The sequence below is a fragment of the Canis aureus genome, chromosome 23, assembly GCF_053574225.1.
Source record: "Canis aureus isolate CA01 chromosome 23, VMU_Caureus_v.1.0, whole genome shotgun sequence".
Classification (NCBI taxonomy): Eukaryota; Metazoa; Chordata; class Mammalia; order Carnivora; family Canidae; genus Canis; species Canis aureus.
The window spans coordinates 38,985,723-39,008,610 of NC_135633.1; the positions used below are offsets into that span (position 1 = coordinate 38,985,723).

At 41.0% G+C, this 22,888-nt stretch overlaps 1 protein-coding gene and 1 pseudogene across 5 annotated transcripts in view; one reads left to right on the plus strand and one right to left on the minus strand.

The window, feature by feature from the left end:
- Positions 1-22,888, plus strand: part of TMEM135 (transmembrane protein 135) — a 292,950-nt gene that overhangs the window by 49,671 nt on the left and 220,391 nt on the right. The window contains exon 1 of one of the 5 annotated variants that reach the window (XM_077867363.1): positions 9,505-9,825. The exons of 3 other annotated variants lie outside the window; for them this stretch is intronic. In XM_077867363.1, coding sequence (XP_077723489.1) covers positions 9,685-9,825 — 141 coding nt within the window. In that variant the 5' untranslated portion in view covers positions 9,505-9,684. Of the gene's footprint in view, positions 1-9,504; positions 9,826-18,318; positions 18,382-22,888 lie in introns of those variants that run through there. One more of the 5 variants, XM_077867367.1, reaches the window with a different exon arrangement.
- LOC144295492 (cofilin-2 pseudogene) lies at positions 7,185-9,250 on the minus strand (annotated as a pseudogene).

Genomic DNA, 22,888 nt, shown 5'->3' on the forward strand with positions numbered 1-22,888 from the left:
ACAATGAAAATATAGCTATTTTCCATGAATTCAAGTGTCTAGGCCCAAGTAAATTACATTGCAGAACTATAATAACTTGTAAGTATTGCAGAATTCTGAAGCTTACAGATCAGATAGTTTTGTGTGCTGATAGTCTGAGGGGACAGAAGCTTGAGGTTGGGCTAATATTGTCCTCATACTTAAAAAAAGTATAAAAGGCCATTTCTAGAAATGGTAGACTGAGGCCCAAGTAAATTACATTGCAGAACTATAATAACTTGTAAGTATTGCAGAATTCTGAAGCTTACAGATCAGATAGTTTTGTGTGCTGATAGTCTGAGGGGACAGAAGCTTGAGGTTGGGCTAATATTGTCCTCATACTTAAAAAAAGTATAAAAGGCCATTTCTAGAAATGGTAGACTGAGGTGATAAACCAAAATTTCTACGTGGGAGTCAAAATGTCCCTCAAAATGTTACATTTTCACACTAGTATGTCAGATGCAGAAGAGATATAAACGTGACAAATAATAGGGAATGGATTCTACCTCCAAGGAGCTGTAAGTTTAATAGGGAGCTAAGAAAGTAAACCCAAAACAAATAAGGAACTAAATAAGAAATTATAAGTACTCAGTATTTTTGTCTCGATTTTCCTTTGAGAATAAGACATAGTGCTTTTAAACTTCTCCCCCACCAAGGTATTCATTTATTTATTCATTCAATATATTTTTTAAAGATTTTACTTATTTATTCATGAAAGACACACAGACTGAGAGAGAGAGAGAGGCAGAGGCATAGGCAGAGGGAGAAGCAGGCTCCATGCAGGGAACCCGATGTGGGACTCGATCCCAGGACTCCAGGATCACGACCTGAGCTGAAGGTAGATGCTTAACCAGTGAACCATCCCAGCGTCCCTATTTATTCATTCAATATTTTATTAAATGTGTTCTGTGTTCAAGGTGCTGTGCTATGTGGTGCAGAAAATAGTAAATAAAGAAGACTCCAAAGTAGATCTTGCCTTAAGGAGCTTACAATGAGAAGGAATTTTGGTAAAAATGTTAATGAGTCCTTTTGGGCTTCTATCATGGAAATACCATAGACTAAATAGATGGTTTAAACAATAAATATTTATTTCTGGAGTTCTGGAGGCTAGGAAGTCCAAGATGAAGGCCCCACTTCTTCTTCTTCTTCTTTTTTTTTTTAAGATGTTATTTATTTATTCATGAGAGAGAGAGAGAGAGAGAGAGGCAGACACACACACACACACACACACACACACACACACACAGAGGCAGAGGGGGAGAAGCAGGCTTCATGCCTGATGTGGGACTCGATCCCGGGTCTCCAGGATCAGGCCCTGGGCTGAAGGCTGCGCTAAACCACGAGCCACTCAGGCTCCCCAAGGCCCCACTTCTTAGTTCGTATTTGGTGCCTTCTGGCAACATTCTCACCAGGCAGTGGGGGCAAGAGAGCTCCTTGGGGTCTGGTCTCTTTTATAAGGCATTAATCCCTTTTTCGAGGGTTCCACCTCAGGATCTACTCATTTCCCAAGAGGCCTCACCTCCAAAAATCATCATTTGGGGAGTTAGAATTTCAACATACAAATTTTAGAGGGTCATAATATTCAGTCCAGTGCAGTAAGTGATGATGATCAGCATGCATTTGTATATTTAAAACAAGGTGTATAGTTGCACATATGTGAATATATATAGTTGCACAGATGAATATTTGAAAAAGAAGGGTCATACAGTCCACAAGGACGAAGGAGAATCAGTTAAGATTAGCTGGTTGTCTCACAGGTAGGCTGACACTGGAGTTGGTGTTTGTGGCAGAGACAGTAGTAGATATTTAGCAAATCTCATTTCATCTTCTTTTTCTGGTCCCACGAGAAGACTCAGTTTCCCATCCTCCCTTTAAGTTAGGTTGGGAACATGTAAATAGGTTCTGGAAATGAATATGAGCAGAAGTAATGTAAACCATTTTGAGTCCTGGACATAAGTCACTAGACATTGGGTCATTGGACATAATCCAAATGTCCTGGAATGGAAATATTATGCTGTATTCATATAATAGAATATTACACAGCAATAAAAAATGAATGAACTACAAATACATGCACCAACATGCACAATCTCTTGAGTGAAGGAAACCCAGACCCCAAAACTATAATGTTTGCCTCTATTAATGTAAATATGAGGAAAAGGCAAAATAAAGCTATAGTGATAAGAGCCAGAAAAGTGGTTACCTCTGTTCATAGGTGTATTAACTGGGAGTGGGCACAGAAAACCTTCTGGTGGGATGGAAACGCTGTTCTTCTGGATAATTATTCTCAGGATGAGGGCAAATGTAAAAATGAATCAATTAAATTTTTTGTACATTACTGTGTATCACAATTAAAGATTATGCACACACAAAAAAATCAAACAAGAGAAAAAAAAGCAACCATTGAAGGCCCAATAAAGATGAAGGAACTTTCAATGTTGAATCAATATTTGGAGGAAAGTTGCCCTGAATTGCTGGCCAACCTGCTCTGGACTTTGTGTGAGCATGAAACAAACCTTTCTTATTTTAATCCCCTGAGATTTAGGGGTATATTTGTTATCTCAGAACAGCTTTATCTTTCTTGGTTAATACAGGATTTATTACCCACAAACTGCCAAGGTCAGAAACCTGTTTTATCAGCACACCAGGGGAGGATCTGTCTTTCATAGGCTAAGTGGTGCAAAATAAGGTTATAAATGAATGTATAAATCAAAATGTCAAATTATTAAATTACGGGGAGAAAAAAACCCCTCTTATACACAGTAGCATATCTGTATCACCATGATCAAGCCCTTTCTCCCACTTAAGACAGACCTAAATGGGGGATACCTGGGTGGTTCAGTGGTTGAGCATCTGCCTTCAGCTCAGGGTGTGATCCTGGGGTCCTGGGATGGAGTCTCACATCGGGCTCCCATAAAGAGTCAGCTTCTCCTTCTGTCTCCTTCTCTGCCTCTCTTTCTGTCTCTTATGAATAAATAAATGAAATCTTAAAAAGAAAAAAGGCAGACCTGCGTGGGAAGTCAAAGCATAACAAGTTTGCTGGGTCCACATGTTCTCAAGAAAAGGCATCAGTTAGCAGAATCAAAGGTTCATGACATCCTTCTGAAGGCACTTATGAATCCATTTCACAGTAAAGATAGTTTTGTCAGTGGGCCCAAAAGACTAGAGGTCCCTTAACTTACAGTTTCTATTCCCTTAGGCATATGCCTGAATTGCCTCAATGGCTCTCTCTTTTTTGCTTCCAACCCTTTAACTTTTCTTTTTTAGGCATGCTATTGCATTCAGTCTAACTTTTTAGATGGATGTGGCTGACCTCTCAGGCAGTGCTTTTACGCATCTACTCCTATCATATGTAGATTGTGTGTTTTTCCTATGAAAGAACAATGATAAGTCTTTTACTTTCACATTCTGTAGTAGGAGTGGTAGGATTTTGAAGCAGGGGACGATGGTGTCCTTAGCCATAGTATACAAGTTCTGGTGACATCATCAGATTAATAAAGACACTGGGAATCTTATAGACCATGCGCCTGAATCTTTTGTAAGGTTATTTGAGAGCATTTTGTGGAATTCTGGAAGGATTGAAGGACAGAGCAGATCTTCTTATAAGAGGCTGGAGAAAAAGCAATCCCTGTTATGTAGTAGGGGAAAGTTTAGCAACACTGTCACCTGCCAAATTGTAGGAAATAGAAAATATGTCTAACAAATTGGTACTTTTGCTTTACATTTCCAGGCAGAATGTTGAAAGTCCTAATTGAGTTTTTAAAAAAACTATGTGTGGTAAGGCAGAGAGAAAGATGAAAGAAAGAAGAACTATTCAGTTTTTAAGCATAATTTTGAGGAAATACAAAGAATCTAGGATCTTTGGGTTCAAAAGTAAAGCTATTTTTCATTCTGAGCCTCTCCAGATGGTAAACGATTCTGAAAGTAAGGAATTGCTTTAAGGCAAAGGTTAAACCCAGGGTGCAACTGTCAGACTCTTTTTTTTTTTTTTTAAGACTGCAGAAGTATTTGATTGTTCTCCCTAGACTCTCTTAGCTTGATAAAAGGGCTTCCAATACTTTAAAGACATTTTTATTATTATTATTATTTTTATTTATTTATTTATTTATTTATTTATTTATTTATTTATTTATTTATTTATGATAGTCAGAGAGAGAGAGAGAGAGAGAGGCAGAGACACAGGCAGAGGGAGATGCAGGCTCCATGCACCGGGAGCCTGACGTGGGATTCGATCCTGGGTCTCCAGGATTGCGCCCTGGGCCAAAGGCAGGCGCCAAACGGCTGCGCCACCCAGGGATCCCTAAAGACATTTTTAAACAGCTTTCTGCCTCTCCACTCAAGATGGAAAGCGCCTATCTCAAAGAGACTTGTGGGTGTGGCTTTTTCAATGGAGTGGTTATAATTTGATATATAAAAATCTTCCAGGGGATCCCTGGTTGGTGCAGCGGTTTAGCACCTGCCTTTGGCCCAGGGCCCGATCCTGGAGACCCGGGATCGAATCCCACGTCGGGCTCCCGGTGCATGGAGCCTGCTTCTCCCTCTGCCTGTGTCTCTCCCTCTCTCTCTCTCTCTCTCTCTCTCTGTGTGTGTGTGTGACTATCATAAAAAAAAAAAAAAAAAAGGAATCTTCCAGGAATGCCTGACTGGCTCAGTGTTCAAGTATCTGCCTTTGGTTCAGGGTCCTAGGATTGAGTCCCGCATCAGGCTCCCCACAGGGAGTCTGCTTCTCCCTCTGCCTATATCTCTGTGTCTCTCATGAATGAATAAATAAAATCTTAAAAATAAAAGAATCTTCCAGATTTTTAGAAAATTATGTTGAGAGAAGCAGCACCTGCTTGAGCCATGCTTTGTCATTGTATTTATGCTTGATACTCACTTCTACAATGACTGCATGTAAAGCTGACCAACTACTGTTGCTAAGTCCTCTGCCTGAAATCATAAGAGCTCTTCCACTATTTTTCATGGACATCTTCAAAGGCAGAGTCTTATGAAAGCAACACTTTTCAGCCTGGCATGCCTTCAAAGCTTTTGGATTTAGCCACAAATTTCCAAATTAGTTTCTTTCATTCACTGTGCTTCTCCTTTGAAGGAATGCTTTGCTTCACCTTGTTGATGAACCCTAAAGCCTTTTTTTTTTTTTTTTTTTAATGGAAAAGAAGCAACAGTGAAAGTATCCAGCCAACCACTGCTCCTAGGCAACCTGAAAAAGAATAAATGGCTCATGTAGATGCTACATGTAACATTACCCTTAAACTTAATGGTGGCATGAAGAGAAACCTTTTTTTAAAAACACGTCTTATAATACCATATGAAGAGATTTACAAATGTGAACTACTGGTTTACTGAGAACTTCTCTATTTTGCTTAAAAAAAAAAATTCCATCCTGAAGCGCAGATGACCTCCTTGAGAATTTATCAATGCCTTCCTGTTCTGGAGTCTCCACGGTAGCACCAGCAAAGACAGAGAATACCCTTTCCATTCCTTTGAATCTGACAGTTGCACAATTGCCTTCCATCATCCAACTACTCTTCAGCAGTCATCTTTGGCACCTGTGACAGTAATAACTATGTTCTTTCCTTCTCAAGTATCTTCAAGCTTCATCTCCACTTAAAGTTAATTAAAAGAAATTGCCTTTTAATTGTAATTTAAAAATTTGCTTAGCTATTGGTATATATTTGTTGTGCTACATGGTCAACATAATTTTTATCATTATGCACGCAAACTACATGTGCTATTACATTCAAAAGCAACTGAGAGTTAGCAACTGTATGAACTGGTGATCAAAATGCTATTTTTTAAGGATTGCACATACTAACATAGTTTATTATTTATATTTGGCATTTTACTTTATTTTAAATACATATTAGGAATTTTGGGATTGATGTGTAACATATTTTATTTTTTCCCAGTTAAAAAATAGGCCCCCATTTAGCATTTTCTTGCTGACCGTCAGATTTTCAGGGATAGATTATTAAAATGAAGCAGGATAAACCTGCATTGCTATTTCTGTAATTTCTGTGGACACATTTTATGCTATGTTTCTGATCCCGTCTTATTTTGACTTGGAAATTAAAAAAAAAAAAAAAGTGATTATCTTGTTTCTGTCTCACCATTGTAGACTGATATGTTAAGCAGGGAGATAACCTGATCAGGAGAGCTATACTTGTTCCTGGGAAAGGTCCTGGACTTTAAATAGGATAGGGGTTAACTGCATGGGACTTTAAGTTGGCCCTCTTGGGACAGAGAGGATATGTTTATCTCTGGGAAGGAAAACATGCCCAGAACTTTGAGTAGCTAAAGGAATAGAACAATGGCAGATACTGCTGATTGTCCTCAGTTACCTATTCTTTCCATTTTGCACAGTAATAAAACCCTGAATGTTAGCTGGACATTATCCATCCAGTAAAAAAAAACCTCATTTCCCAGCTTCTCTTGCAGCTTAGCGTGGCCATGTGACTAAACTTTGGCCAATAGGATGTAAGGAGAAGTAGTTTGCATATATCTTCTGGGAAGGTTTTGTTTGTTTGTTTTTAAAGATTTAACTTATTTATGAGAGACACAGAGAGGGAGGCAGAGACACAGGCAGAGGGAGAAGCAGGCTCCCTCTGGGGAGCTTGATGTGGGACTCGATCCCGGGATGCCCTGAGCTGAAGGCAGATGCTGAACCACTGAGCCGCCTCCCAGGCATCCCTAGGAAGTTTTTTTTTTTGTTTTTTGTTTTGTTTTGTTTTAAGAGAGAAAATGTGTCCTCTCTTCCTCTTTTGCTGGTCTTCCTGCCTGGCATGTGGATGTCATGGCTCAATGTGGAGCAGCCATCTCATAAGTCAGGCTGGAAAGTAGGTAACATTTGGCAGAACAACATGCCAGGAGTCGGAGTTCCCTGATGGTTATGGAATCACCGTCTTAATCTAGGACTGCTTATATTTATGAGAGAGAGACAGAGAGAGAGAAAGAAGCTTTTATCTTTCTACCACTGTTATTTTGGGCTTTTCATCAATGAGCCCTCCTCTTTTGTTTCTTGTACCTATCTTATATTATCTTATAATATTATTTATACCAGTTACCTTATCTTGTTTAGCTTTCTTGCTTGTTTCTCATCTTCCCCTCCAGACTGCTAGCTTTATGAAAATAGAAAATTTGCCCCCCTTTTTGTGATATGCTATAATTTTTATTGCAACATGACCATTTTTGTGAGGATGGGGAGTTTGATCTTAAAAATAATGTTCCATTTGAGGTTATTTTATAAGGAAATTGCCATCACGACTGATATTCAAATATCTTTAATGTTGTAATACTCACATGGTAAACAAAACTGCTATTCTTATTCAGTGCTGTACGCTTAATGGAAAGCAAAAAAGCAGTTCTTTAAGAAGAATGAACGCTGGGTACCAGGATAAATTGATGACACAGTTGACACAACTTAATTGGCATTTATTTTGGAAGTGGTGGGTTAAACTCATCACAAAAAAGAGCTTTCCATGCATGGCGTTTATATCCATGCTGCCATGTCATAAAAATAGACTTGCCAAGGAAGGTGAAGTATGAGTTCACATGAATGCTGGAGCCCCACAGAACTGCAATCAAGTCCAACTATAAATAATACCGAATAAAGTTTACCCTCTGACAAGTGGATAATACTTTCAGTGCATTCAATTAGCTTACCCTTTGCAGTATTCTAAGTTATTCACATTGACAATCACATTCATTGTAGTGCCTGCTGCAAGGGAGGCATATATAGCCAATTGTTTTGGCTTAAATATGATGGAAAGGCAGTCCCTGGATTGTATGTAATAGCATCACTGATAGGCTGCTTAAATGAATGATATTTCCTTCATTCATTATTTTAGAAGGGCCCATTGAGAAGGGGGAGAAACAGAACAAACCTAACACTATTCCTATTGACTAAGCTGGAGAAGTGGAAGTTCCCTAACATCCAGATGGCATTTGACTGTCATTTTATAAGGGTTTTCCTTCACATGAGACTACTGTGTTGCCTCTCAGTTTCTCTCCAAGTGAGGAATATCATCCATACCATTTACTTGCCACTTATGTTTAATGCCTGTAAATTTCTTTTTAATGACATCTTCAGTGCTAATAGATCATCTTGCTTTGTAAAGACACACGTTCAGGACCCCAGAACTTAAATTCTAGATCTTCTTTCTCAGACTCTTGTTGTGAGTGTGGTATCATACAAAGCAAATTGGCAATCATTCAGAGATAGCAACTTCACAAAAGATGAGTAGGGGTCCTCTACAGTATCATTAGTGTCACCCACCAAGATTTGTTTCGCTTTTGTTACGATTATTTCTTTTGCCATTGCTTAAGCAGAAGAGAATGGCTTTCTTTTTTTGACCTCCTCTTATGCAGATTTCCTTACTTTCATATCATTAACAACTTTGTTGACATCATCATTAATTAGCAACGCCAGAAACCGCAATGCCGGAGGCTGCAGCAACAGCTCAAGCTCCGTGGGAGTGGGAAGGCAAGGAGTAGCAGGGCAAAACCTTGACTCTCCTGATAACATCTGAGTCTAGAGTTTACACAGTGCTTAGGAAAATAGTATGTGCTCAGCGAAACTCTGTGGAACGAATGAAGACTAGATTAGAACGGGATTCCTCTAAAGGCAGCAAATCCAAGTTTTAAGAAACGATAGGATTTAGAATTCCAAAGACGCTGGGTTGTTCTGGCGAGGAAACTGACATTTAGAGGGGTTACAGGATTCAGAGGTCGCACAGGTCCGTTGTTGAGCCTGCTGGTTGGTGGCCAAGCTCTCAGGTGCAGGTTCCAGGACGCTGCCCCGTCCGCTGGGGGCACCCTTTGGCGGACGAGCTCGCGTCACGGATGCTGTAGAAGAACGGCTCGGGGGCCAAGGGTGGGACAGGGTGGTCTACTGCGCTTTCCCCACATCGGAAGTGTATCGACTTGGCTGATAGATTCTTCAAGCTTCTCAGACAGCGCAGGACTTCGAGAGCGCAGCAACCAGAGCCGTGCGGTCGCAGCCTGCAGCAGCCTTAGCTGTTTATTGCCGGGCGCTCCGGGGAAGGGGAGCTGGCTGGCAGTTCCGAGGACGGCGGTTGTCTGGCAGCCTCCGGCAGCTCCCAAGAAAGGCATTTCACCCCCTCCCTCCAATGCCCTCGCTTCTACTAGACAGGGCTTTGAGAGGGCAGGGCCTGGAGCGCAAGCGGACCCCGGCCACCCGGCGCGGCGTGCCCGCCGCAGGGCTCGCGCTCCCGCCGGCGGCGGACGCGGGCGGTCGGTCACGGGCGCGCCCCCGAGCCTGCGCTCGCCCCTTCCGCCTCGGCCCCGCCCCGGCCCCGCCCCCTCCCGAGCCCCGGCCCCGCCCCCTCCCGAGCCCCGGCCCCGCCCCCTCCCGAGCCCCGGCCCCGCCCCCGTCCCCGGCCCCGCGGCGCGGGCGCGCGCACGCTCCGCCTCTTCCCGCCCCCTCGGTGCGCGCCCCGCCCCCCCGGGCCGCGATACGCCGAGCGCTCGACATCCGAGGACTTCGGCCCCGAGTAACCCTGCTCGCGTGACCTTTCCCCTCCGTTCCGCACCTTCAGCGGCGGGCCCGGCGCGCCGGCTGCGGTCGGGCGCTCGCTCTGCTCCGGGGCCCCCTCCGGCCGGCGCTGCGGCGCACCCCCTCGCGGCCCCTCCGCGCGGCTCCCCGTCATGGCGGCCCTCAGCAAGTCCATCCCTCACAACTGCTACGAGATCGGCCACACCTGGCACCCTTCCTGCGGGGTCTCCTTCGTGCAGATCACCAGGGGCGCCCTGGAGGAGTCCCTGAAGATCTACGCCCCCCTGTACTTGGTGAGATCGCTCAGCCGCTCCCCCGGGCCGAGTCGACGGTGGCGGATGGGCCGGGGGTTGCAGCCCTGCTGCAGGGCCTGGGCGACTCGATCCGGGTTCTGCTTTGGAGGGACCCGAGGGTTGGGGCGGGGGTGGGATGGTGGAGGTCGAAAGGCGCGGACCTCTCAAATGCTGCCTTGCGCGGGAGAAGGGGGCGGGGAACTCCGGGTCCAGCTGTCATCGAATACCTGTGGATGGGAAGGGGATGGGCTCCTAACTTCAAGATTAAGTCAGGAACTTAACGTTGTGAATTCAGGGATCTGCGGTATTCTTTCATTCTCGTCTTAGGATGGAGAGGAGTTTGTAGGTCAGTAAGGTGATGAGAAATGCCCTGCAGGCTTTCCTCATCTAAGTCCCTCTATACCCCGCCCCCCCCCCCCCCGCCCTTCTCTTAAGGCCGTATTTGACAGCATATGCCTGTGGGCTCAGATCTTGTCTTAGTTTGAAACGACAGTATTGTGGCTTGAGGATTTTGCAAGTGTTTTTTTCAGGTTCACAGTGTAGACTTCTGGTTGAGATTTTTGGATGTCGATTTAAAGGATGGTTCCAGACTGAGTAAGTGAAGGTGATGAAAAGATCTGACTTCAGATCACCTAAGCAATTTAAGCTTGGAGTTTTTAAGAGAGAATATTTGTAAATACGTGTATGTATCACTGAGAACTGTTAAGAGAAGTTCGTCCTTTTTTTTTTTTTTGAAAGATTTTATGTATTTATTCATGACAGACACAGAGAAAGAGAGAGAGAGAGAAAGAGAGAGGTGGAGACATAGGCAGAGGGAGAAGCAGGCTCCATGCACCGGGAGCCCGACGCGGGATTCGATCCCGGGTCTCCAGGATCTCGCCCTGGGCCAAAGGCAGGCGCCAAACCGCTGGCCACCCAGGGATCCCCAAGTTCATCCTTTTTAAAGTAGGCTCAAGGTGGGGCTTGAACTTCACCACCCTGAGATCTATAGCCTCATGCTCCACTAAGCCAGACAGGTGCCCCAAAATAAATTTGTTAAGTGTTTTCACCAGCATCTTTTCTCCCCCAATAAGCTTGTCCTTGACATTAAAAATTTATTTAACTATTGACGTTCATCCTCACATTCCTTGCCCAGTAGTGTGTGTGCCCTAAGAAGGCAGAAAAAATATTTTTCTAAGAGTTTCATTGAATATTCCATGAATGGTTCTTAATTCTCATTGCGTAGTAATTTAGATTTATAGCCTAATATGTCTGAAAGTGTGTCATGGCTGTATCTGTGGCACTTCCTGAAAAGTCTGATTGTTTAGTAGAGAGATAACAAAGAAGATGGTAACTTTTCTCTGAGCTTGTAGAAATTAGTTTCATTTTTTATCTATAGACCCTGCTATTCAAACTACTATGTGTTAAGATGCCTGCCCCCTCACACCAGGGGATCATGTGAAAATGATAGTTTCTGATTCAGTAGTCTGGGTGGGGCCTGAGGTTCTGCATTTCTAACAAACTTCCAGGCAATGTTGATGCTGTTGGATCAAGAGTCACACTTTGAATAGGAAGGATCTAGAATAGAAGCTAATAATAAACTTCTTATTGGAGCTGGACATTTCTCTCTTGGTTTTCTTTGACAAAGATCTGTGTTTATCTGATTTCCCACACAAATTGTGGCTAGTGAATAGCTCAGTGTTTTTAAAACAGAACATCTACAATTTGAGCTCTTGATATGTTCAATAATACAAAAAGATTGTTCCTGCTCTTAGAGGATTATGATGTAGGTGGGGAGAGAGTTTATACTAATTTTTCCGTCTGAAGATTCACTGTTCTTTTATTGTGCCTCATTCATTCATTCAGCAACTATTTGTTGAGTGCCTGATTTTTGTCATTTCTACAGCCTAGATTATTGGTTATGTTCCATGATAGGGATGTTCAGGGGAGCAATAGGAACATGGGTTCTTTTAAAACAGGTACGGTGGAGCCAGGGGTCAGGAAGAGTTTGTGATTCACTGTTATAGTTCCAACTAAATACTTCTTCTTCTTCTTCTTTTTTTTTTTTTTTTCCAACTAAATACTTCTTGAGGGTAAACTCTTAATCGTATTTGGCCTTGCGCCCCTTTTAGCAGTACATATCAGACTTCTGGTTGCTGCTCAAGAGTGGTTGTGACATAAAATTAGTGGGCACGGGACACATCGGTGGTCCAGTAGGCTAAGTGTCAGATTCTTGGTTTTGGCTCAGGTTGTGATCTCAGGGTCATGAGATCCAGCCCCATGTTGGGTTCTGTACTCAGCATGGAGTCTGCTTGAGATTCTCTCTCGCTCTGCCCTTCCTGCTCATGCTCTCTTTCTCTAAAATAAATAAACCTTTAAAAAAATAAAATTAATGGGAACTGTTCAAGGTTTTATTTAATTAATTTATTTATTTTAAGAGAGAATATGAGAGAGCTTGGAGGGCAGAGGAAGAGGGAGAGAGAGAATCTTAATCAGGTTTGGCGCTGTGCATGGGCTGATCCCATAACCCTGAGATCATGACCTGAGCTGAAATCAAAAGTTGGATGCTTAACCAACTGAGCCACCCAGGTGCCCCCACCAGTGTTTTATTTCAAGCGAAATAGAGGAGAATGGAAAAAATGAGGGTCCATTGCGGGTACTAAGCATGATTTCATTACAGTTTTGTTTCACTTAGGTTTTTATGTGTGGCCAGGGCTATTTAGAGCAAGTAGGAACACTTACAAGTGTTCCTTGTTACAAGAGCAAGTAGGACCACTGACAGTGCTGTCAGTGTTGGATAATTGTTTTAAATTTGTTTGTTTGTTTAATTAATTAATTAATCAATTTATGAGAGACACAGAGAGAGGGGCAGAGACACAGGCAGAGGGAGAAGCAGGCCCCCTGCAGGGAACCTTCAGTGCCAAGATAAAAGGTGGTATGGAAAGAAGTGGGCTTTAAAAGGGATCAGGGACATCTGAATTTGAATCTCAGCTCCAGAAGTTACTAGCTGTTTGTCCATGTTACTTTGTCCCTGAGAATTAAGTGAAAGAATGATTTGAAGATATATCACATATTTTCCTGGTTCAAAGCAGGTCTTGAAGAATTAGGCATCTTTTTCTTCCCTCTTGCACTACTTAAGTTAGATGTAGAGTTCATTGAGGATGGTTAAGGAAGGCTTTTTGGCTGAAGTAGGGTTTGATGTGGGCCAAGAAGATAAGGAGGGATAGACATTGATTCTTGTAGTAGACATTTGTAGAATACGTATTCTTAATGGGGAGGAGGAAGAATAATGTGAATTGAGGCAGAAATCTAAGTGGTTTTGTAAGAGAAACAAAATGTATATTGATTGGCTAAAATAGAAATTTTGTGTGCAGGAGTTATGAGCTGTAACAACTCCTAATCATTGAATACTTATGTAACTTAGACCTTTACATGTTTTGTCTTATTTAATCTTACACATCTCTCTTATTATCCTCATTTCATAGGTAAGTGATTTCTAAGATTCAGAGCTAGTAAGAAAGAGACAGGATTCAGTTCTAGGTTTTTTTTGACTCAAAGTCATACTGGAGGTCAGGCTAAAGGAACCATCAGGATTTTTTTGAGCAAAGGGATTACAAGTACAAAATGGTGCTTTGAGATGATGAATCTGGTTGTATTAGATGGACTGGATTGGAAAGACTGTTTTGGAGTTGATGCAGTAGATTCATTAAGGGGCAGAAAGAACCAGTTCCCACAGAATCCCTCTCTGCAACTGATTCACAATGTGGTTTTAGAAAAATTAACCTCACCTCTTTGAGCCTTAGTCTCCTTGGTTTGCAGAAAATAATCATACTGATCTCTTGGGGCTGTTTTGACGACTTAAGTGAGATAATAGTGTGTAAGAATAACACCTATCACATAGCAGGGCCCCAATAAAGAGTTGCTGTCAATAAAACAGTGCCTGTGTTCTGTGTCCTGTCAGGATGATGATTTATGTTCAGAATTAGCACGATACTTCAAGAAGTGCTTACGAAGTGTCTGAATGAGTGCACATGTGAATGAATGAACTCATGAATAGTTCAGGAATGAGGAGGTACCTGACAATGTGGGGGAGAGTGGAAGGGCAGTTTTAGAGGCATTTTACATGAGAGGGATTACATATGATAGGTATTTCATAGGAAGAATGAATAGGACTTAGAGACTGAGTATTGGGGGTAGTGTAAGGACTGGTTTCTGCTTCTAGGACTTTAAATCTGATTGATGCTATTGCCATCAGTGACAGGAAAGGAGGAATTTTGAAGGGAAGCTGGTTTTGGGGAACTTTTAATCAAGAGTTTTCTGGAGCCTATAAACTAGGTTTTGTCTCTCTGCTTTTCATTTTAATATTACTGGGTGTGTTGTACTAAACTGATTCCTTTCATTCCTTTCAAATCTACTACTCTCTTGCTTCTTTTCCCTCTTGGTATCTACAGTTGATCTCCATCAGTATTCACCTAATACTTAAAACCATGTTGAAATGCATGTGAATTATTTCCTTTTAATAGTGAATCTTTGTGTTTTTACAGTTTTTAAAAAACTTTAATCATCATCATCAATTTACTTCATGTATTTCTTTCTAAGGAATCCTACGTATATTGTAATATATGCTAAAAATTTATGCACAGACCAGAAACATATTTCAGGAGGTTATATTTCATTTCTTGAATGTTAGTTATTACCACACATCTCACAACAAGCGGTACCCCCTCCCACATATACACACACATACACACACACAGGAAACAGTTGTTAAACTGTTTGAACCCTAGGCTATCACTAAAATTAATGAAAGCTAGTGCCCTCCGTAATTTAGAATACACAGGATTCTGTGCTGTTCAAGTTCTTAGGTCCCTTCTTTAAGAAGGAAAACTTGCTCAGTTGGCTCATTCAGGTAGTTCTAACACCTTTCTTAATTATGCTTTTCCTAGGTGACTTTCTTTAGGACCTCCAGATTAGGGTACTGGCATTTACAGGTAGCTGACTGCAAAGTAGAACCTTTTGCACTTTTGGGAAGGAATGATTTGAAAGCCTGCCTTTTCATTGACCTTCAGATGTTTATACCCTTCTTCTGAGTACAAAAATATTTACAGGATATTTATTTCCTTTGAGCCATATAGTTAACTGATTCTCAGTTCATCACCTCTGAACTGAATAAACATTTAAGCAAGAGTTGGAATTCTTAGAAATAAACAACTTGTGGATAGTCTCTAGTTAGTTGCAGAAGGCTTGGAAAATCACTGATGGAAGAAATCAGTTCATTAAGGTGGACTAAGTTTTTCTTTTCTTTCTTTGAATGTTCTCACATAGCTTTGTTTTATGGAAAAATGGTAATTCTATAAAACTTCCCAAGCTTGAGTCTGCTTGCAGGAGGCTGTTCAGATTTCTGTATTTTAGTGTGCCTTACAGGCAGGATCCTGGACTCTGGGATCAAATTGCCCGTGTTAGAATTGTAGCTCACTGCTTACTAGCTGGGTAACCTCAGACAAATTACCCAGCCATTCTAAGCCTCAATTTCTGTGTCTGTAGTATTGAAGAAATGGTAAACTTTCCCTGGGGAGATAATAATGTATAAAGTGCTTCTGGCATATAGTGTGGATGGATGGCGTTTGTAACAGTGGTGGTTGAGCAGGTTTTCTAAAGCAAAGGAGACCAGCAATGAGACTGTTAGAAGTTCTTGATAATAGACCATTTATTTTTGTTTTTACTTAAAGAGGAAAAGAGACTGAAGTCATGTAGGAATATAAACTGCTGAGAATAGCTGTTTGGATTATTTGGCCTTTGGAGATCATGGAATTTGTAAACGTATGGACTAATCCCTCTGAAGCCTAGTTCAGGGGGTGGAGGTAAGAGACTCCCTTCTGAGTTGCAGTTATGATAGGTCAATAAGGAAGAGAGTTTAGAAAGAGAAGACAATCTGAGGAATGCTTGTTTCTGGAATAGAAGAAAAAAAATGAAAGAAGCAGTCAGAAGTATGAGGAGGTTGAAAGGAGAATGTTGCAGAGCAACTTTAACAGGTATTAAGAGGTGGGAAGAACATGGGCTTGAATCTCGGTGTACCCACTTATTAGCTTTGTGACCTTGAGTAAGATTCTTAACATAATTGAATTTGAGTGTTCTCATAAAAAAACGGGGGTAGGGACGCTTGGGTAGCTCAGCATCTGAGCTTCTGCCTTCAGTTCAGGGTGTGATTTTGAGGGTCTGGGATCGAGTCCTGCATTAGGCTCCCTGCGGGGAGCCTGCTTCTCCGTCTATATCTCTGCCTCTCTCTCTGTGTCTTTCATGAATAAATAAATAAAATATTAAAAAAAAATGGGGATAAAATACCTGTCTCATATTTAAAAAAAAATATAAATCTGTACTTGCTATTCTTCTGCAGAGAACTCTCCAGTGGCTTTCTATCTCAATTAATGTGCAAGCTTTACCATTGCCTTCAGAATTTTATGTGATCTGGCTGTTGCCTTGTTTGATTACGTATCATACCATTTCCCCTTTTTTATTTATTCACTTCTACCTGATACAATTATATGATTTATTTTATAGTTTTGAATCTAATTTTTGTTATTTAGAATAGTGAGCTCTTGATTTCTGGGGGATATCTTAAAATTAGACAACAGATTGTCAAGAAATGAACATTTCTAAGGAGTGTAACTATTCATTGAGTGTTCATTTTTTCCCCGCTCTTGCTTTCCTACACTCATTTCAAATATTACAGATTGCCTACGATGTGTCAAAAATACAGTGGTGGGGGAACAAGATGTACTTGGACATTATAGTTAAAGGGGAAGATAAATGTAAAAGAAATACACACAAAAAATTATTCCAACTGTGATAAGTTGCTAACTGCTATTAAGAAGTATAGGATGGGGACGCCTGGGTGGCTCAGCAGTTGAGTATCTGCCTTTGGCTTGAGGCATGATCCCGGGGTCCGGGATCGAGTCCCTCATGGGACTCCCTGTGGGGAGACTACTCCCTCTGCCTATGTCTCTGCCTCTCTCTCTCTCTCTCTCTCTCTCTCTCTCTCTCTCTCGGTGCCTCTCATGAATAAATAAATAAATAAATAGTCTTAAAAAAAAAAAAAAAGGAAGTGCAGTGTGTTACTAGAGAGTTACAACAGGACCCCTTCTAGTATAGTGGGTTTGAAAGGCTTTCCCAATGAAGAGACACAGTGAATATATGAATATATATTAACTATATATGTATTAGACTTAACATTTATGACACAAAACCCAAACTTAGAGATTGAGGAGGAAATTGAGAGACATAAGAAGCATTACCTTATAAAGAGTATTTGATGATTCTTAGATCCAGTGGCCAAGAATTTGATTTCTATCCTTCTGACTTTGGCCCTCATTTAAACTTGAAACCAGAGCCAATTATAAGGTGTCTCAGACCATACAAATGCCTTGATTACCAGATTCGCTGAGATTGAACCTCCTTTATAATAAAATCTGTATTTTAAATTAAGGTAGTCAAAAGAGATTTATTTATCTTAGAGACAGTGCAGCATGCACATGCATGAGTAGGGGAGAGGGGCAGAGATAGAGGGAGAGGAGAAGCAAACTCCCCCCTGAGTGTGGAGCTCTGACCCTGAAATCATGACCTGAGCTGAAATGAAGAGTCAGCCACTCAATGGATTGAGCCACTTGGGCACCCCCAGGTCTTATTTTTTAAAAAGGTTTTGAAATTTGTTAGAGAAAAAATATAGGAAATCTACAGATGAATATCTCACTCTAGTTCTGTTCATTGAAGTTCTGTTTTTTATTTTGATCTGTTGGTGCTATGAAACCGTGGTTTAGTTTTGATTCTCATGAGGACAACCTGACTTCTCTGAATAACAGGACAGCTCTTTCCTGATCTTGTAGCAGGTTATAGTGAACACTCCCTACATCTACTGATCCTGTTACCAGTGGCTCTATTAGAGTCATTAACTCAGGAATGAATGGGGAAGCCCTGGTATGCTGCCCAGGCCAACTCCTCCATACTAGGGAGTTCTGAGGGGTCTGACAGATTGAGAGCACAACTCTGGGTTGGGTTTGCTCATGCAGTTGTGGAACAGACTTGGATAAACTTGTGGCAGGAATAGTCAGTAGCTCAAGAGATGAAGGTTTGGAAAAGAGAAAGGGAGAAATTATTTTGGGTGCTGGCAGTGGGAGGAAGGTGTCAGGCTCAAGCTTTAACAACCAACTTCTCTGGCCACACCTAGAGATTTATAGAGATAGCTTGTGGGGTGGGTACGTGCAAGAGAGCACACAGAAAGCACATAATCATGGGTTGGGGTCAGCATGTATTCAATAGTGACCCTGGGCAGGGAAGGAGATGTGTGGGGTGTGGTGTTCTAGGCATTCTGTTGCTATCAGGGCTTTTCTTGTCTGGTGGCTGGAATGTTCCAGTCCTTGCAAAGTAACTTCTTCAGTGACTCAAGAAAGTGTGATTAGAAATAACACAATAGCCAGTCTTGTCTATTTCTGATCTGAACTGTTGAAATTTATAGTTGAGTAACAGTTGAAATTTATAGTTGAGTAACACGGACAATCCTGTTACAAGAGAAGGCAGATTGAGGTATAATTGAGTTCTTAATCACCATTTATTTTTTCAAATATCTTAACTAGAGACAAATTTCTGCAAAATACTTAAATCTGCACAACACAAAAAGGGAACTGGAGTGGAGGCAGGGAATGATTGTGCAGAGGGAAGGAAACTAACATTTTAAGGTGCTTACTATATGCTTGTTACTCTGCTGGGTGCTTTATATTTGTCATCTATTTAAAAAGTACTGACATGTTGGAAGAAAGAAAATGTAACATTGGCTGCACACGTGGCTGGTGCTGTTTTCCTCTGTTGGGATTATTTCTTTTTACTTAGAGATTTAGTGGTATTCATGTTGTGTTTCCATTGTCTTTCATCTTTTGCTCTTGTAGACTAGGAATGTAGTTTCTACCTCTGGAGCCATCATCATGCCTAATTCAGTCTTCCCCTAGGTTAGGTCACTGATATGTGTATAAACCAAATTTATCAATATCCTATGAGGTTGTTTATATATCTCAGTTGTGTTTTTCCTTGTATTTTTGTATTTTTTTCTTTCAAGATGGGCAGACTTATAGGGGGTAGCAAGTCATAAATTTGTATTTGTAACATGCACTGCAGCTAAATGATATTTGTCCTCATTTGGAATAGTCTGACTTCCAACATGAGTTATGGTGGTTAAGAGCACGGTTTCTGGAGCCACTTCCTTGAGGTCAGTCCCTGCTTTGCTACTTAATTAGTTGTGTGGCTTTGGGCAACTTAATCTGTTTGTGCCCAGGTTTTCTTATGAAAGGGGGTAACGATCATGCCCATCTTGTAGACTCCTGTGAAGACTGAGTTAACATTTGCATGCTGTTTAGAGCAGTACCTGGCACAACAGTGTTTGTTAAATTAATAAATATTCTGTTTGTAAAATATTTAAAAAATATAAATTCATTATGCTATTTTCTTCAAGCAGTTCTCAGTATGGGGTAATTTTGCCTTTTAGAAGACATTTGGTAATACCTGTAGACATTTTTGGTTGTCACAGCTCAGAGTATGCTGCTGGCATTTAGAGAATAGAAGACAGGGGATGCTCTAATCATCTTAAAATATATAGGATAGTCCTCTACAACAGCAAATAACCTGGCCCCAAATGTTGATAGTGTCAAGATTGAGAGACCCTGCTTTAAATAAATCATTACCTGCTAGTGATTACTTAGAGAAAAATACATAAAACATGAAACCAATTCTTTCTCATTGTGAAGAATTCTTATTTCTCAAAGGAGCTAGATTTGTCAGCTCCTCTAGAAATAATCTTCTAGAAGTTAGTGGGCAAGTGCTGAGGCTAAGAAAGACTGCTGAATTAGGAGTTTGGTGCTAATAAAGGTGAGATCATGGGGTTAGCCACTGTGAGGGTTTTGCATTCCCACCAACAATGCACAGGATTCCTTTTTCTCCATATCTCGCCAACAATTGTTATTTCTTGTGCTGTTGGTTATAGCCATTCTGACAGGCGGTAGGTGATACCACATTGTAGTTTTGATATATATTTCTTTGATGATAAGTGATGATGATCATCTTTTCATTTGTCGCCCATCTGGATGTCTTTTTTTGGAGAAATGTCTGTTCATGTTTTCTGCTCATTTAAAATAGGTTATTTGGTTTTTTGGGTGGTAAGTTTTATAAGTTTTTTATATATTTTGGATACTAACCCTTTATTGGATATGTCATTTGCAAATGTCTTCTCCTATTCCATAAGTTGTCTTTTAGTTTTGTTGATTGTTTTGTTTACTATGCAGAGCTTTTTATTTTGATGTAGTCCCAATAGTTCATTAAAATTTTTTTTAAAGATTATATTTGTTTGAGAGAGAGAGAGAGAGAGAGAGAGAGAGAGACAGCATGAGTGGGGGTGGGGCCAGAGGGAAAAGCAGGGATTGCATTAAATGTATAGATTGCTTTCAGTAATATAGTCATTATAATAATATTTGTTCTTCTAATCCATGAGCATGGAGTGTCCTTCTATTTCTGTGTTGTCTTTAATTTCTTTCAGCTGTGTTTTATAGTTTTCAGAGTATAGGTCGTCTGTTGATGTAAGTGAGGTGTTAAAGTTCCCTACTATTATTTTATTATTATCAATTAATTCCTTTGTGTTATTAACTGTTTTATATATTTGGGTGCTCCCATGTTGGTTGTGTAAATATTTACAATTGTTATATCTTATTGTTGGGTTGTTTCTTTTATTACTATATAGTGGCCTTCCTTGTCTTGTTACAGTCTCCATTTTAAAGTCTACTTTGTCCAGTATAAGTATTATTACTCCAGCTTTCTTTTGACATGCATTTACATGGTAAATGTTTCTCCATCCTCTCATTTTCATTCTGCAGGTGTCTTTGGATCTAAAATGATTTTTCTTGGAAGCAGCATATAGATGAGTTTTGTTTTTATATCCATTCTGTCACCTTATGTTTTTTGGTTGCAGTGTTTAGTCCATTTGTATTCTAAGTAATGATGGAAGCACTGAGTTCTCTAAATCTATTCTGTTTTGCATAATTCTTTTTTCTCTCTCTTGTTTGGGTTGATTAATTCTCATTAGTCTGTCTTCTAGATCATTAATTTGTTCCTCTGCTTCTTCCAGCTTGCTGTGATTACATTAAGTATGTTTTTAATCTCATCTATTGCATTCTTCATCTCAGATTGGTTTCTCCACCCTTTCTCATGTCCAGTGAGTATTCTTATGAGGATCATTTCTTTTTAAAGATTTTATTTATTTATTTGACAGAGAGAGCACAAGCAGGGAGGATAGCCGGCAGAGGAAGAGGGAGAAACAGGCCTCCCACTGAGCCTGATATGGGGCTCAACCCCAGGACCCTGAGATCATGACCTGAGCCTAAGGCAGATGCTCAACCAACTGAGTCGCCCAGGTGCCCCAGATCATTTCTTTAAATATTCCATGATGCATGTTACTTATATCTGTTTGCTTAGACTGCCAGCAATGGCCTTCTCCTGTCCTTTGATTTCTCTGAGTCTCGGTGCCTGTTTCTGTGTGTAAATGAAAGTCAGCTAGAACTCCTGTTCTATGACTTATGAAGAAGAGGCCCTGCCCTATTATGTAGTGTTCTCTCTTCCCCAGGGCCTGGTGCTTCTGAGAGCATCTCCCTTGTGTGCTGTGTGTGCTGTGGTTTTGTGTAGCAGAAGCTCTGCAGAGGCTCTTTTTGCCTGTTTTGGTCAGTTTGCCTGTTTTGCCTGTTTGGCCTCTGGCCTGAATGTAGCATGTTTTAACTAGGTGTACTCTGGTCTGCTTGTGAAATGAGACCAGTTGTTACTGCTGCTGGAACTGGGGCCTTGCATAACTCCTGGGATGGGAGACATTGTGTGTGCCCAGGTTTAAACCTATCTTCTGGGGAAAGGGGCCTGTCACACTGGGACTGAGGCAAGTATGAGTGGGAAGGGCCATTCCTCTGGAGCACTGTGTGTGTGCATGGGGTGGTGGCAGGTTTTGTGTAAGCAAGTTACATCATAGTGAGTGTTGGTGTTGTGTTGTTTGCCACAGGTAGTCCTGTGCTTATTCCTAGGGGCAGGGGAGGGAAGTGGCACCTGGTAGTTCCTTTTTTTCCAGAGTGATCTTTCCCATAATGCTGTCTCTTTGGTGCATACTCTGAGATGAGCAGATAACCTGCCCACTCAGCACCCCAAGTGCTCTTCAGATCACTGTTTCCATGCTCTATGTCTGTGGGCTGTTTGCCCTGTCTTTTCTCTAAGAGCAGCCCCAGTGCCTCTGGGACAAGCCTTTTCATGTTTAGATGACTTTCAGCCCTACTGGTTGCAAGAACTCACAATATTCAGCCCTTCTCAATTTCCAGGCCAATTTCTCTGGTTATTTGTTTTTCCTGTGCGCTCCCCTGTTTGTTAGTTTGTCTCTTATCTTCTCTGTGACAGTGGCTCCTTCCCCACCACAGTGGCCACTGTTTCCCAAGCCCCTCTCCGAACTTCCTGCCTTCTTTGATGTGGTCTCTTCTCTACCTTTAATAGTAAAGTTGTTTCTGCCAGTCTTCAGGTCAATTCCTGGGATATTTAGGATGATTGATAGTTATCTAGTTGTGTTAATGGGATAATGTGAGCCTAGGGTCCTCGTACTCTGCTGCCAAATTCCCCTCCTTCGAACATGGAATATCTTGTCATTTATTTGTGTCTTTATGTTCTTTGACTTAATTAAAGTCTATTCTGTCTTGTATAAGTAGTCACCTGCTTCTCTTTTGGTCACTATTAGCATGGAATATCTTTTTCCCATTCGTTTACTTTCAACTTATGTGTATCCTGAAAGCTAAAGAGAGCCTTTTGTAGGCAGCATTTTGTTGGGTCTTGTTTGTTCTTAAATTTAATTTTATTATTATTTTAATCCATTTAGCCACTCTGTGTTTTGATAGGATTATTTAATGGATTTACATTTAAAACTATTATTGTAATTATTTTTAAAAGATTTTATTTATTTATTTGAGAGAGATAAGTGAAAGAGAGAGCATGAGCAAGGGGAGAAACAAACTTCCTCGCTGAGCAGGGAGCC